Source organism: Tyto alba, unplaced genomic scaffold (assembly GCF_018691265.1).
Source record: "Tyto alba isolate M040663 unplaced genomic scaffold, T.alba_DEE_v4.0 Super-Scaffold_41, whole genome shotgun sequence".
Taxonomy (NCBI): Eukaryota; Metazoa; Chordata; class Aves; order Strigiformes; family Tytonidae; genus Tyto; species Tyto alba.
This window is the reverse complement of record NW_024881317.1, coordinates 13,924,984-13,937,822: the sequence shown is the minus strand read 5'-3', so window position 1 is coordinate 13,937,822 and position 12,839 is coordinate 13,924,984. Positions and strand designations below refer to the sequence as shown.

Genomic DNA, 12,839 nt, shown 5'->3' with positions numbered 1-12,839 from the left:
AGACCAAACACAGGCATAGTTCCAGCACAGTCCAAGGGTGAGAGCCTGAGCCTAAAAGCAGCTTCCCCCTGGAGTTTTTGCTCTCACAGCTTGCTGTGCTGAGGTGCACAGCCAGACGTGCACCAAAAGATAGTGTTGAGCTCAAGGAATCAGACTTGTAGCAGGGGCTGAAAAGGTTGCTTTCAAGGCCTTGATGATAAGTCCAGATCCTCCCATGAATTTGAGATCGCTAGGGTGCGATTTGTGGATGTAATTCTCTGGTTCTTTCCTGCTAAGTGAATTTTCTCCCTGTATACTCCTATCTACAAAGAAGACAGAGAGGATATTCTTATCTAGCAAGATCGTGTCATTTCAGAAGAGCTTTCCTGAAGTGACAGTTTATAAAAGGAAGAGAGTGTCTGGTCTACAATAATAAACTTAAAACTTAATATAACTGTTGTTTTCTTTTTCAGGATCATAACCAATATCAGTTTGGGAGAACAAAAATTTTCTTCAGAGCAGGACAAGTTGCTTACTTAGAAAAACTGCGATCAGATAAACTGAGACACGCATGCATCACGATCCAAAAGAGTGTTCGAGGCTGGCTGCAGCGGAAGAAATTCCTTCGCATAAAACAAGCAGCTATTACAATACAGCAGTATTTCCGGGGGCAGCGGGCTGTACGGTACTTTTGGCTGATAAATGAATTTGCTGTTAGGGCATGCCTGAAGGGGTATAGAAGATCAAACTAATGCCCAACACTAATTCGGAAGTCTAATTTTTATGAAAGAGCAATTCAGATTGTATTTCCATTTCCTCTTGATTGTAATTACAGAGTTGGAAATGTTCAAGTTACTCAGCAGATATGAAGAAAGTACTCTATCAGATTTCAAATGTTGTCTGCCAGATTCCTGAGAGGCCTGTCTTAAAGTCAGTCCTTAGTTAATGATGCGTGACCCAGTTGTTGGCTTGGGTTTACTGCTTAGCTTCAGAGCCAGAGAAGAAATCAGGTAGCAGAAAGGAAAAGCCACTTACAAGGGTCTACAAATTAGTGTGTACAAATTATTACGAAGAATTATGCAGCAGAGAAACTGCACCAGTCATTCACAGAGCAGCCTGAGAGGAAGATGCCTCTATGTAGGCTTTGAAATTTTCAGAAAGAGACCATCAGAACAATTTCTTGTGGAACGGATTTCAAAGGTTGTGGATAATTCCCTTTTCTCACTTTGATTGAAGAAAAAACTGTATTTTACATAGTAGATGCCTATTTTCAATATCTTCTTTTTTTTTGTGTGATTTGACTGACCAAGGGAATAAGCATGAGAAATCTAATGTGACCTAAGTAAACTTTATTGTCTTTTGAATTCAGGCAAGCTATAACTGCAAGAGCTCTGAAGCAAACATGGGCAGCTATAATTATTCAGAAATACTGTCGGGGTTACCTAGTCCGTAGACTTTGCCAGCTCATCCATGTGGCTGCTGTAACAATTCAAGCTCATACAAGAGGATTTCTAGCAAGGAAGAAGTACCGGAAGGTACAGCCTATCAAAACTTTTATTTCAGTAGCTGGAAACAGCTATTGTTCTGTACGAAAGATAGAATCAAGGACAGTGATCCCTAGTACTTTACCTTTGCATGTCTGGTTCTCTATACTCTTACTAACTTACTATAAAAATACCGATAGTAGCTTAAAGCTAATCTCTGAGCTAGCAAGAACTATTGTCTAGTTTATACTTGATGCAGCTTATTTAGTGTGATTACTACAGTGGTTCAAATGTATCTGCAGTCTGGGTATTTCAGTATTTTGATACTTTTGTGGGAAGCATTGTCATTGCCTCTGCATGTAGATTCACAAAATGTTATAATTGATGCTGATTGAGCCATAGATAATTACAGACAGATGTTAATATTTTATTTCAAAGATGCTTGAAGAACACAAAGCTGTGATTCTTCAGAAATATGCCCGTGCATGGCTTGCCAGGCGCAGATTTCAGAATATTCGGCGGTTTGTATTGAATATCCAGCTTTCATACAGAGTTCAGCAACTGCAGAAAAAGATAGAGGAACAGGTGAGGGACACCAGTCAGTTTATGATTTGTACTAATTTTTCGTTTGTATCTGGTTTAATCAGAGCTCTCATGTTGACTACAGGCTTATGTGAATTAAAATATCCATACTTTCTTGACAAGACGGTAGAATACATAAGAGATATGGTCCTCTATAGTAAACCCCTAGTATTCTTCCTACATCCAGGTTAGAAAGAATCATCTAGGATTTCCTTATATTTTGGGGTTAGTTGTGCCAATGAGAAGAGTGTGCAATGAACTTTTTTTTTTTTTTAACTGTTTCTTAAGTAGTCTGTCCAATCTCAGGATGGGGTTACTTGTATTGGGATGAAGGATGTATGAGATACTGCTCTTCTGCAGCGTAACTAGTAACTCCATATTATGTTTATTTTGTAGCTTATTTTTGAGAGCCATACCAGCCAAATAATCTTTAAGATGGTAGCTTTAATCTGATTAATAGAAACAATCCTTTGTTGAAATGATCATGACTAATATGGGATGGTGACCAGAAATAGGTCAGGTGCTTCCTTCAAAATCCTACTAGACAGTTTTAGATGTGCATTTTTGTGTTTTCTTTTAACATTTCTTGCTCATTTTAGAGTAGAGAAAATCATGGTTTGCTGGAACGATTGACCAGTCTGGCTTCAACTCATATGAATGACATGGATACAATCCAGAAACTCAAATTAGATCTTGAAAAGTTAACGGCTCAAAAGAGAACATATGAAGAGAAAGGGAAAAAATACAAAGAGGACAGTGAACAGGTAAATTTTAATTACCATCTGGGTACTTTTATTTTAGTTTAAATATGTTTTTCAGTTACTGCATTTATCAAATGCATGTTTTGAGAGTTACTAAGTAACTTCACCTTTGGTGGAGGTAGGCAGGGAGGGAAGGGAGTCCATACATGCTTGTTAAAATGTAAAACCTTCAGTGACCTATTTATTCATCCTTTGTAATTTGTATATTATGCTTACTTTTTCTGTGTACAGAAAATCTTAAAACTTGAGAATCAGAATAAAGAACTACAAGAACAGAAAGAGACCTTAGAAATAAAGCTCCAAGAAAAAAATGAGGAAATGAAAGGTACAGTAACTAAAAGGAGTTATAAAGGAGTTACAGTAAGGTGAAGTTGTAAAGTCAGGTTTTCAGCAAAGGTAAATTACTTTTGTTCTAATAAAAGCAATATAAATACTGAATTTACAGTAAATTAAATGTTGTCCTAAGCTTCTCTTGCTTAGAATGTGTAGTATAAATGCTTTTAATTTAATAATTAAATTAAATTTTGTTCTTTCAGTAGCAGAAGCTCTCCTCCTATTATGTTTCCTGTCTCATGCACATGCATTCCTTCAAAGCATTGCTTTGTCCTTGGTTCCTTTAATATACAGCTTTTAAGAATCTAATTTCAAAGGACATAGGCAGCATATGAGATCAAGTATACTTTAGATAAATAACCTTGGTGGTTCAGAAACTTTTTATTATATAGCATTACTTGTAAAATTCACTGTGATCATTTTTGGCACTTAAGAGAGTAATTTCAGCCTTAAAATACGTTAAGGATTACTTATTAAAACAAAACTTATCGTTGTGGTCATACTGTTTTAATAAATGCACGTAATTGCATGAAAGTCTTTGAAATATTGAAATATTTTTTGACAGAGAAAATGGATGACCTCATGAAGCAACTCTTCAATGATGTACAAAAAGAAGAAAATCAGAGAATGTATGAAATCTGAATTTTATTGCTTTGAAACAGCATTAATTTTTTCTCTTTCCCTGCCTTTCTTTCTCCTGCTGCAAATGTATTATGCTCACATCACTTATGAATCTGTCAGTGTTCTTGGACATTAATGCCAGTACTGAAGTGTTTCATGTACAGTTGAGGAAAAGCACATGATTGTTTCTGGGTCAGTCACTTGCAGGAAATTGTATTGTAGTCTTGAGACTGTTTTTGCTTCTGCAGTTTCCTGTCTTTTAATGTGTCTTTCTGAGAATTGAAAGGCAATCTTAATCATAATGGTTTCTTTAAACATCCTCAGAATTCAGTCAGGACTGGAAGAGCAGCTGATGGCCATACCAGTCAGAATTCCTGTGAAGTGAATATTAAAGGACAGAATTGAAGGATTAACCTTGAGGGAAAGGCAGTGTTTGTAAAGGTCATTTGGTTAAAAATATAGTGGAAAAACTGTTTTTTTTTTCCCTTTGGTATTTTATTTGCAGTATTAAAAATCCTATCTTTTAGCAATAAATGGTTGCTGCTTTGCGGCATGCTTTTCTCAGATAAAGTGTTTATTTCCCAGTAACTCTTTACCAGTATAAGACAGAGAACCTTAAGTTCCAGATAAATGGTGTTCTCTGAAGTATTAAAGAGTACAATCAGTACTGTTCTTGGGGGTTGGAAGCTGTGTGGTGTTTCAGCTCAGTCTGATCTCAGCTACAAATAAGTTCAGATTATACTAAGAGGACTTATCTGCTAGTTTTTCTGCTTTCCCATTACCTATATTATGTTGGAAGCCAGTTCATTCCAGTAGGGACTAGTAGAAAATTGAAAGTTTCTTACAGTGTTTACTGAGAAGGACATGGGACTTTCTGTGTCCTCCTTCAGTGCTGACTGTGGCCATAAATGTAGCAGAAAGCTGCTCAGGTAGGCTAACTCTCAGAGAGTTAGAGAATTAGCCTTTAAGTGGAAAAAACTCAGTTTTGCCTTGAATTCAGTCCCAATACTTGAATTAGATGTAGAGAAGTCTGGGGACATTCTCATGCAATTATCATCCAATTTGTAGATTGATTCTGAGGATGTAGGATAGCATTTTCAAGTAATTATGGTTCATTTACATTTTCTTCAGTGAAACATGTCCTTAAGACAAAAACAAAGCCCACTCTTTCACTTTTGAATGAAGGAAAAAACCCACCTTTTCATTGTCTTGTTTAGGATACTTGAGAAAAATTTCCAAAATCAGAAGCAGGACTATGAAAAGGAAATTGAATTGCTCAAAGGAGAAATTAAGATTCTGAAAGAAGAAAAAACTCAGCTGCAACATCAAATTCAGCAAGAAATTATCATTCAAGATGGCCTGAAAGTGGAAGTAGGACAACTTACAAAACAAGCACAGGTAAAGTATGACACACTTCATTTTGGAGTCTACTAGATAAAGCAAGTAGAGAATGTGGGTGTTTTATTTATAGCTTATCTTCGCTAATTTTTTTATCTCTAGTGCATTTTTAGAAGTTGTAGTTAATAAGATGTATTTGATACCCCACAGTGTTGCATTGTTTTCATGTAGTACACAATATGAGTAAGTTGCTGCTCACATAAATAAGTGCATGTTTTGAAGAGTAATTGTGCCTGAATATTGCTAAGTTTAAATGTGTGGATCTTTTTTTCTTCCTTTTTCCAAAAAAGTATTAGTTTTTCTCAGGAGTTGTTTCATAAATTTAGTTTATAAACTGAACCTGAAAGAAGTACTTTACACAAAAGTCACACTTTTTTCTCTGAATCAGTTCCATGACACAAACACATTTGTTTTCACTACATCACATTACTGTTCTGCTCTGATGCCTGTGAACCAGACACTTTAAACACAACATATTTTAAGCCTTTTACCATATGAGCTTGTTCTTAATTATAATTATCTTTATGACTAAACTGATATTCAGCCCTTGTCATTCACTCCTTGTCTTTGTCTATAATTTTTGTCTGATTCAGAAAATACCTGAGTTGCAAAAGGAAATTGAACTGCTGCAGACACAAAAATTGGATGTTGAAAAACAGGCCCACTCACAGAAGCGAGAATTGAGGGGTAAGCTACATACTGGATAATTCAGAGAACTTAACAAGTACAATGTGAACCAGGCCAGTTTAAATTAATTTCTTCCATGTTAGCTTTGACAAAACATGAGTTCTCTTTCCCGTTCTATAGTGATTTATCCATATCTTTACTTGCAAGGGGGAAGAAAACCCCAACAGGTGAGTTTTACAAAGCGATCACTGAATACTGAGATCTGCAGTACCCCTTTGAAGAAACTCTGATTTCAAACATTTCTTCTTTGTGTTTAAAAATCAATACTAATAATTTAAACTTCACTTAGAATTTAACAAGTAGCTTGTACTGACCCAAGAATACAGAAACAATGTATTATCTAGCTTTCATTCATCCTGTCTTTAGCCTTAGGCCCAATAAATGTCGTATACGCTTAAATATCTTGCTGAGTTGGCTTCTCTTTGGGAAAAGGTACTTAGTAAGAAACACTACTGTTCTACACTTTGTTCGATGCTAATGATATCATAGAGCAAACATGTACATGCAGCATTTAATGTAGTAACCTAGCACTAGATGACAGATCATCTATACAACTAGCAGTTGTCCAGATTCAGAACAGAAAGATGTGACTTTGCATTGAAAGTTTGATGTTTTTAGAAACAAAGCAATATTGGTGGTATACCTGTCTAGAGCACCTTACATGTCCAGAAGTAGAACTAAGACCCTCATCATGTTCTTGTAATAAATCAGATATATTTACCGAGTACCAGGAAGGAACCTTGTAGATTTAGGAAGAGGTTTAGGTTTGATTTTTATAATCAAACTTATTTTGAAATGTGTGGAGAAAATGATTCCTATTATAAACTTTGTTTTTTTTCCAGAAAAGATGTCAGAAGTTACAAAACAGCTTCTTGAAAGTTATGATTTTGAAGACGTAAGAAGCAGGTAATTTTGTTCTGAGGTCTCTTTAAAAAAGCTTAGGAAATGCATTTTGATCACCTGCACACTAATGATATTACCTTGTATTCTAGACTCTCTACAGAAGATTTGGAACACTTAAATGAGGATGGAGAACTGTGGTTTGCTTACGAGGGCTTGAAAAAAGCTACAAGGTTAGTTCAGTTTTTCAGTGTTTTCATAACTCCAAGCTGTGATCTAGAAAATAAATGGAAAGATTGTTGAGTAACTAATTTGGCAGTGCAGTACTGAAGATCTGTTTAAGAAGTGAACAAACACTACATTATATGACTGGCTGAGCAGCTTAAAATCAGTTTAACAGACTTTTACTAAGTCAGAGAGATAAGTGTGTATGTGTCAGTTGGGGAAATGTGTTTCCTCTGAGATATCATGAATAACTTTCAACTGCCTTAATGCACAGGTGATGTAATGGAATGTCTGTGTTAACCACAGTACTTTGTTTTCAATTTGTATTAAACTTGACCCATTGCATTGAGGTTGTACTACATCTGCCATGTTCTTTCTCACTTTTTTTAACAGAGTACTGGAAAGTCATTTCCAGTCTCAGAAAGAAATATATGAAAAGGAGATTGAAGGTTTGAACTTTAAAGTTGAACATCTTAGCCAAGATATTAATCATCTACAAAAATTATTTCGAGAGGAAAATGACATAAATGATGGTATTCGACTTGAAGTTAGCAGGCTAACTTCAGAAAACCTGGTAAGATCAAGGTGTAAGGTCAAGCAAAGTATGTTTTTGTTACTTAGTAATACAATCTGAATGTGTTTGTGGCACAAAGCCCTCAAAATCTTGCGGTCATGTCCTTGAAATCTCAGGGCTCAAACAAATGCTAAGATTGCACATCCATACAGACTTGTTCCCTGCATGCTGGGGTAGTGTGTTAGGAGGCAGCCAAATTTATTGTCTAAGTGTACAGCTTGTTGGGGCAGCCTTACAGAGGCTTTTTCACTTTTCCTTTGGGTAAACCTGAATAGAGATTTGATTCTTATCACAGAGTGGTAACCATTGTACAAACTCTAACTTGGTGTGTAGTGCACACACAGGCTTTGGCTTCTGTTGTTGATAGCTAGGGAGACACTGAGAGCCTTTAGAATGCATTTGAACCCTTGGAGGCTTATGTGGCTGAATATTCAGATTTTATAAAAGATGTTTTGGATTTCAAAATGTTGCCAGGATGTCCATTGCTGAGCTCATACAAATATTTTGGAAACTGCTTTTTGCAGTTTCTGAACAATGTGAGGAACTTTTGAGGGGTGTAATGATTTCTATGAATATGCAGGTTTATACTGGAAGTCATGAAGGAACAGGTATTTCTTTAGGTTTTTTATTTACGCGGAATTTTATCTAAAAAATGAATTGGAGGTTTAGCAGTGACCAGAAAGTTAGCTCACCATGCCTTTTTAAATACCTACCTAATTTAGACTTCCTGTCTGATAATTAAAAAAATAGCTTTTTTTTGGTAAGGCCATGTATTTTTTTGATGGAACACTTTCAGTATTTCAGACTTAACGAAAAGCAGTTTAGCGATACTGTAACTTTCTGTGTAACTTTTTGAGCATTATTACAGTGTACTGGGTCTGTGTGGGATGGAGTTAACTTTCTTTGTAGCAGTCTGTATGACCCTGCCTATTGGATTTATGGGTAAAACAGTATTGATAGCATGACAGTGGTTTAACTATTGCTGAACAAAGCTTGCACAGTGTCAAGGCTTTTTCTTTTTCCTACTCTGCCCCAACTCAGCAAGTTAAACTGGGAGCAGGCCAGCAGTGGGGATGGCACACAGTCTGGACAGTGAACCCGAGCTGACCAGAAGGGTATCCCCTACCATATAATGTCATGCTCAGCTATAAAAACTGAGGTAGAGGAAGAAGAAAGGGGGTGTTTGGCTTTATCTTGACCCAGATGTTTTCATGCTTCTGCTCTTCCTACTCTCTTCCCTTTTCCGCTGAGTTACAGGGTGGGGGTAGGAGGGGAGTGAGCATCTCTGTGGGTGCTTGGCCACAGATGGTCAACCCACAGCAACCAGCTTCAATTTTCGTTGTACTGAGGCATTCAAGTTCAGAATTTAGTTACTTCATTCTTTCCCTGTAGCCAGAGGACAGAAGTTGGCATCTTTTTCTCAGAAGCCTCTTTAAAGCTATTTCTGTCTCTCAAGTTGACAAGTTCTATGATTTGATAGTGAAAAACCAGATGCCTGTAGGATTTATGGTGGTTACAGATCTGTGCAGTTCTGAGGCTCTCCCCACCAGAGGGCAGCTAAGCATACCAAGTTGCTAACAAATTGTAGGCAAGGCTTATGAGTCTAATTATTAATGCTGTGGAAAACCTATCTAAAACAAGGAATTGCTGTTATTCCAGAAGATAGTGTGTACCGTTGTTGTGGTTTAACTCCAGCCAGCAACTAAGCACCATATAGTTGCTTGCTCACTCCTCCCTACATCTTGGTGGGATGGGGAAGAGAATCAATAAAAAAGTAAAACTCATGGGTTTTAACTGCTAACTGTTAACAGTTTAATAATTAAAATAAAACAATAGTAATAGTAGTAATAACAATTGTAGTAAAAAGGAAGATGTCAAAAAAGAGAGAAGTAAAACCCAAGAAAAATAAGTGATGCACAATACCATTGCTCACCACCTGCTGACGGATGCCCAGGCCAGTCCCCAAGCAGCGATTGGCACCTCCTGGCCAACTCCCCCCAGTTTATATAGTGAGCATGACCTTCTGTGGTATAGTATGGTATCCTTTTGGCTAGTTCAGGTCAGCTGTCCTGGCCATGCTCCCTCCCAGCTTCTTGTGCACCTGCTCGCTGGCATGGGAAACTGAAAAATCCTTGACTTAAGATAATCACTACTTAGCAACAAGTAAAACATCAGTGTGTTATCAACATTCTCATAATAAATCCAAAATACAGCACTGTACCAGCTACTGGGAAGACATTAACTCTGTCAGAGCCAAAGCCAGGACAACCATATTATTTTTCTGCTGAGTGAAAAATAACTATAGAAATCTTTTCAAAGCAAAGTTACTAAAATTGAAAATTTAAGGAGAAGTTACTTATAATGTTATTTTTTTAAAAATAATTTTATAAAATATTGAGTGTTTTCCAATATTAATTGAGCTAGGGAAATTAAAGCCAGTGTCATTCTCTTTAAACTAGAACAGAAGAATGGTAGTACTGGGCCAGTCCAAGCATTTTGTTAGCTCCCTATTTCATTTTTAAGAGTGGCCATCAGCAGAAGCCTCTGGAAAAGTTAAACAAGTCAGGCAATCAGGTAGCAGTACTGCCCCGCAGTCTCTCCCCCATCTTTGACTATTTGCAGTTGAAGGTATTCCAGTGTCACAGAAGTTATTGCAGACATTTGAAAAGAGGGAAGGTGCTGAAATACACAAATCTCTTTTTTTCTCTAAAGGTGATCCCAGATCTTAAACAGCAAGTTTCTGAACTTGAAAGTCAGAAATTAGATCTTGAAAACCGTCTTCAAGAACAGACGTTAAAGTTGAAAGGTAAAGTACCAGTATGGTCCCTAGCCTTTTAGCTGTGTAAGATGAATGTGATGAGTTCCCTATATTTGTATTTTTAAAAGCTGAAGCTATATTGCATGATAACTGCATCGCCTTATTACATACTTTCTTGCTAGTAAAATGTAAAAAACAATGAAAAAAATGTGTTGCATAGTTTATATCTCTGTTATTAAAGAATACAAAACTTTGCAAGTATGTGAGCTTTTTTCTTTTTCACCTTTTTGAGGTCATTCAGTTCTATGGTTTGGATGTTTGCAAGAGTATTCAATAGGGCTCTGCTAAGAATATGTGTAATGGAGTATGCCTTTTAGAAGTAATCATAAAAAGGAAGAATGTTTTGAAACTTAAGACATACTCTGTGAGGTGGACTTCAGAGGGTGTTGAAAAATTCAGTGGGAGACAGGAAATGTTCTTGGGAAATTTGCTGGTTTGAAAGGTCTCAGTTTAGGAAAGCAACTTTGATGAGGATTCTGAGTCTCTCTAACTGCAGTGTCTTCCTGGGCAACAGATTTAAAATTTGCAAGTAGTTTCACTGCCAACTGCAAGAAGTTAGTAGTGTCAAAATTCCTCATCCCGTATAATCTTCTGTGTGGTGTGGAATAGTCAGATATTTCTCTGATACATTATCTAGCATGTAATTCAATTTTGTTAGATGAAGCAAATTTACGAGTAAAGGAAGAGATTTACAGAATACTATTACAGAACAGTAAGCAAATCTGATTTTGTTGTTTTTCTTTTGTTTTGGGTTTTGTTGCTAATTATTGCTGAAAAAAATGAAAGAGATGTCTAATCGGCTGCATTATGAGCTAGACGGGAATAGAACACAAAGACGGTAATTTTTTTTTTTTTTTTAATGTAGGAAATGTAGTTGCTGTAAGCTGCGGTAACAAAGTCAAACTCTTTAAAGTTCCACATTCAATGTTAGATTTGCCTTACAGCCTTATGTACAGTTAATAAGTAATGGACAGTTGTGATACAACTGTGCTTTAATGAAAGAAGAATAAAAGACAGAGCTTCTTACCTATCTATTTTTAGTACTAATGAGGCCTGGAATGAAGTAGACATAAAAGAAAAAGAAAGACTGAAAGTCACAACCCCAGAAATTGAGGGACTGAGCAATGGTTTGATGCAAGATGAAATCCAGGATGAAGTACAAAGCAAAATAAAACAAGAGACAACTCGACTTACCGTGGAAAACATGGTGAGGAAATGAAATTGTCATTAAGAAACGGTACCTGAAATGCAGGATAAAAAGAAAGAAGTCATGATTTCATTATATGGACAGGATGTTTTCTCAGTTCATTGGGGGAGAAAAAAAATAGGAAAGTTTCATGTTTCTTTCACCAAATATAAGTAAAAGCACATCATAGTGCTCTTTAATTGTGGCAATAACATATAGCAGTAGAAGACATTTTTTAATTGTGGTTGCTCTGAAGCCACTGACTTTGATTATTACAGGATCTTGAAGAAAAACTAGATATGAAGGATAGAATAATAAAAAAATTGGAGGATCAGATCAAAACTCTTACCAAGACTATTGAAAAAGGTAAGACATTGTTATGTGATTTTTTTTTTTAATATCTTTGAATGTTCAGTGTGTGTTTGAAGGAAAGTATATTTAAAAAAAAAAAAAAAAAGAAAAAGGTAGGGTTTGGGGTGGATGTATAAATTTAAAACCTCAGAAAAAAGTACCAGGGGAACAATCAACAGAAATTTTATAAAAGTTATTTCCTGTATTTTTTTTCCCCCCAGCTAAATAGTGGACACATATGGGACCTAGACTATACAACTAAAGATTAAGCCAGAAGCATAAGGTTTTGTCAACAAAAGTTAATACATACCCTCACACAGTCTCTGAGCCAACAGAGTGTTAGTTTTGCATCAGATGAATACCTCCTCCCATTGGCCTTCAGATGGCAGATGGTTCCTCATATGAAGTTAGTTTGTACAAAACTAATATAGCAAGTAATTGTTTACTATAGAATACTCTTAGAAACATTGCAGAGGTGACTAATGGAGAGATGTCTTGTTGCTGGCTCATACTCTGTTTATTACAGAGAAAACTGCTTTTCTCCAGTAGTTTGTTCTAATGTGAGCCTTAGCTTAGCTGTTTACCTGTAAGTAACAATGCTTTTGTATTTGGCAGTTGAAGCTCATGTGCCGACTTTGTCCAAAGAGTACATTGGAATGATGGAGTACAAAAAAGAGGATGAAGAAAGGATCATTCAAAATCTGATCCTCGGTATTTTAGTAACACTTTAAATTTTATCAGTAGTCAACAGTATTCAGTGTAGAACATGACAACAAAAACTAAGGCACCATATTTCACTTATGTTCAAAGTTGTCTTTTTACCCACTCTTTTTCCACCAGTACAACTTGGAGGCTCTATATTGCTCTTTTTTTACTACCAGACATTTCAAGTACAGAAGTGCTTTATCTGTAAAAATCATTTGTCTGACTCTACATAATGCTGACTCTATTACCTTTCTTATTATTTATTCACTTGTAAAGCTATAAATCTCAAGAGTAC

General features: G+C 36.2%; 1 protein-coding gene across 1 annotated transcript in view; it reads left to right on the top strand.

Moving 5' to 3' along the window:
- MYO5C (myosin VC) overlaps positions 1–12,839 on the top strand; it is a 36,684-nt gene that overhangs the window by 15,921 nt on the left and 7,924 nt on the right. Inside the window, exons 19-34 of the mRNA XM_042804297.1 lie at positions 453–664; positions 1,349–1,514; positions 1,902–2,048; positions 2,645–2,809; positions 3,038–3,131; positions 3,705–3,768; positions 4,978–5,158; positions 5,752–5,845; positions 6,688–6,751; positions 6,838–6,918; positions 7,304–7,484; positions 10,197–10,290; positions 11,089–11,140; positions 11,344–11,509; positions 11,767–11,854; positions 12,455–12,550. Coding sequence (XP_042660231.1) covers positions 453–664; positions 1,349–1,514; positions 1,902–2,048; positions 2,645–2,809; positions 3,038–3,131; positions 3,705–3,768; positions 4,978–5,158; positions 5,752–5,845; positions 6,688–6,751; positions 6,838–6,918; positions 7,304–7,484; positions 10,197–10,290; positions 11,089–11,140; positions 11,344–11,509; positions 11,767–11,854; positions 12,455–12,550 — 1,945 coding nt within the window. The remainder of the gene's footprint in view (positions 1–452; positions 665–1,348; positions 1,515–1,901; positions 2,049–2,644; positions 2,810–3,037; positions 3,132–3,704; positions 3,769–4,977; positions 5,159–5,751; positions 5,846–6,687; positions 6,752–6,837; positions 6,919–7,303; positions 7,485–10,196; positions 10,291–11,088; positions 11,141–11,343; positions 11,510–11,766; positions 11,855–12,454; positions 12,551–12,839) is intronic.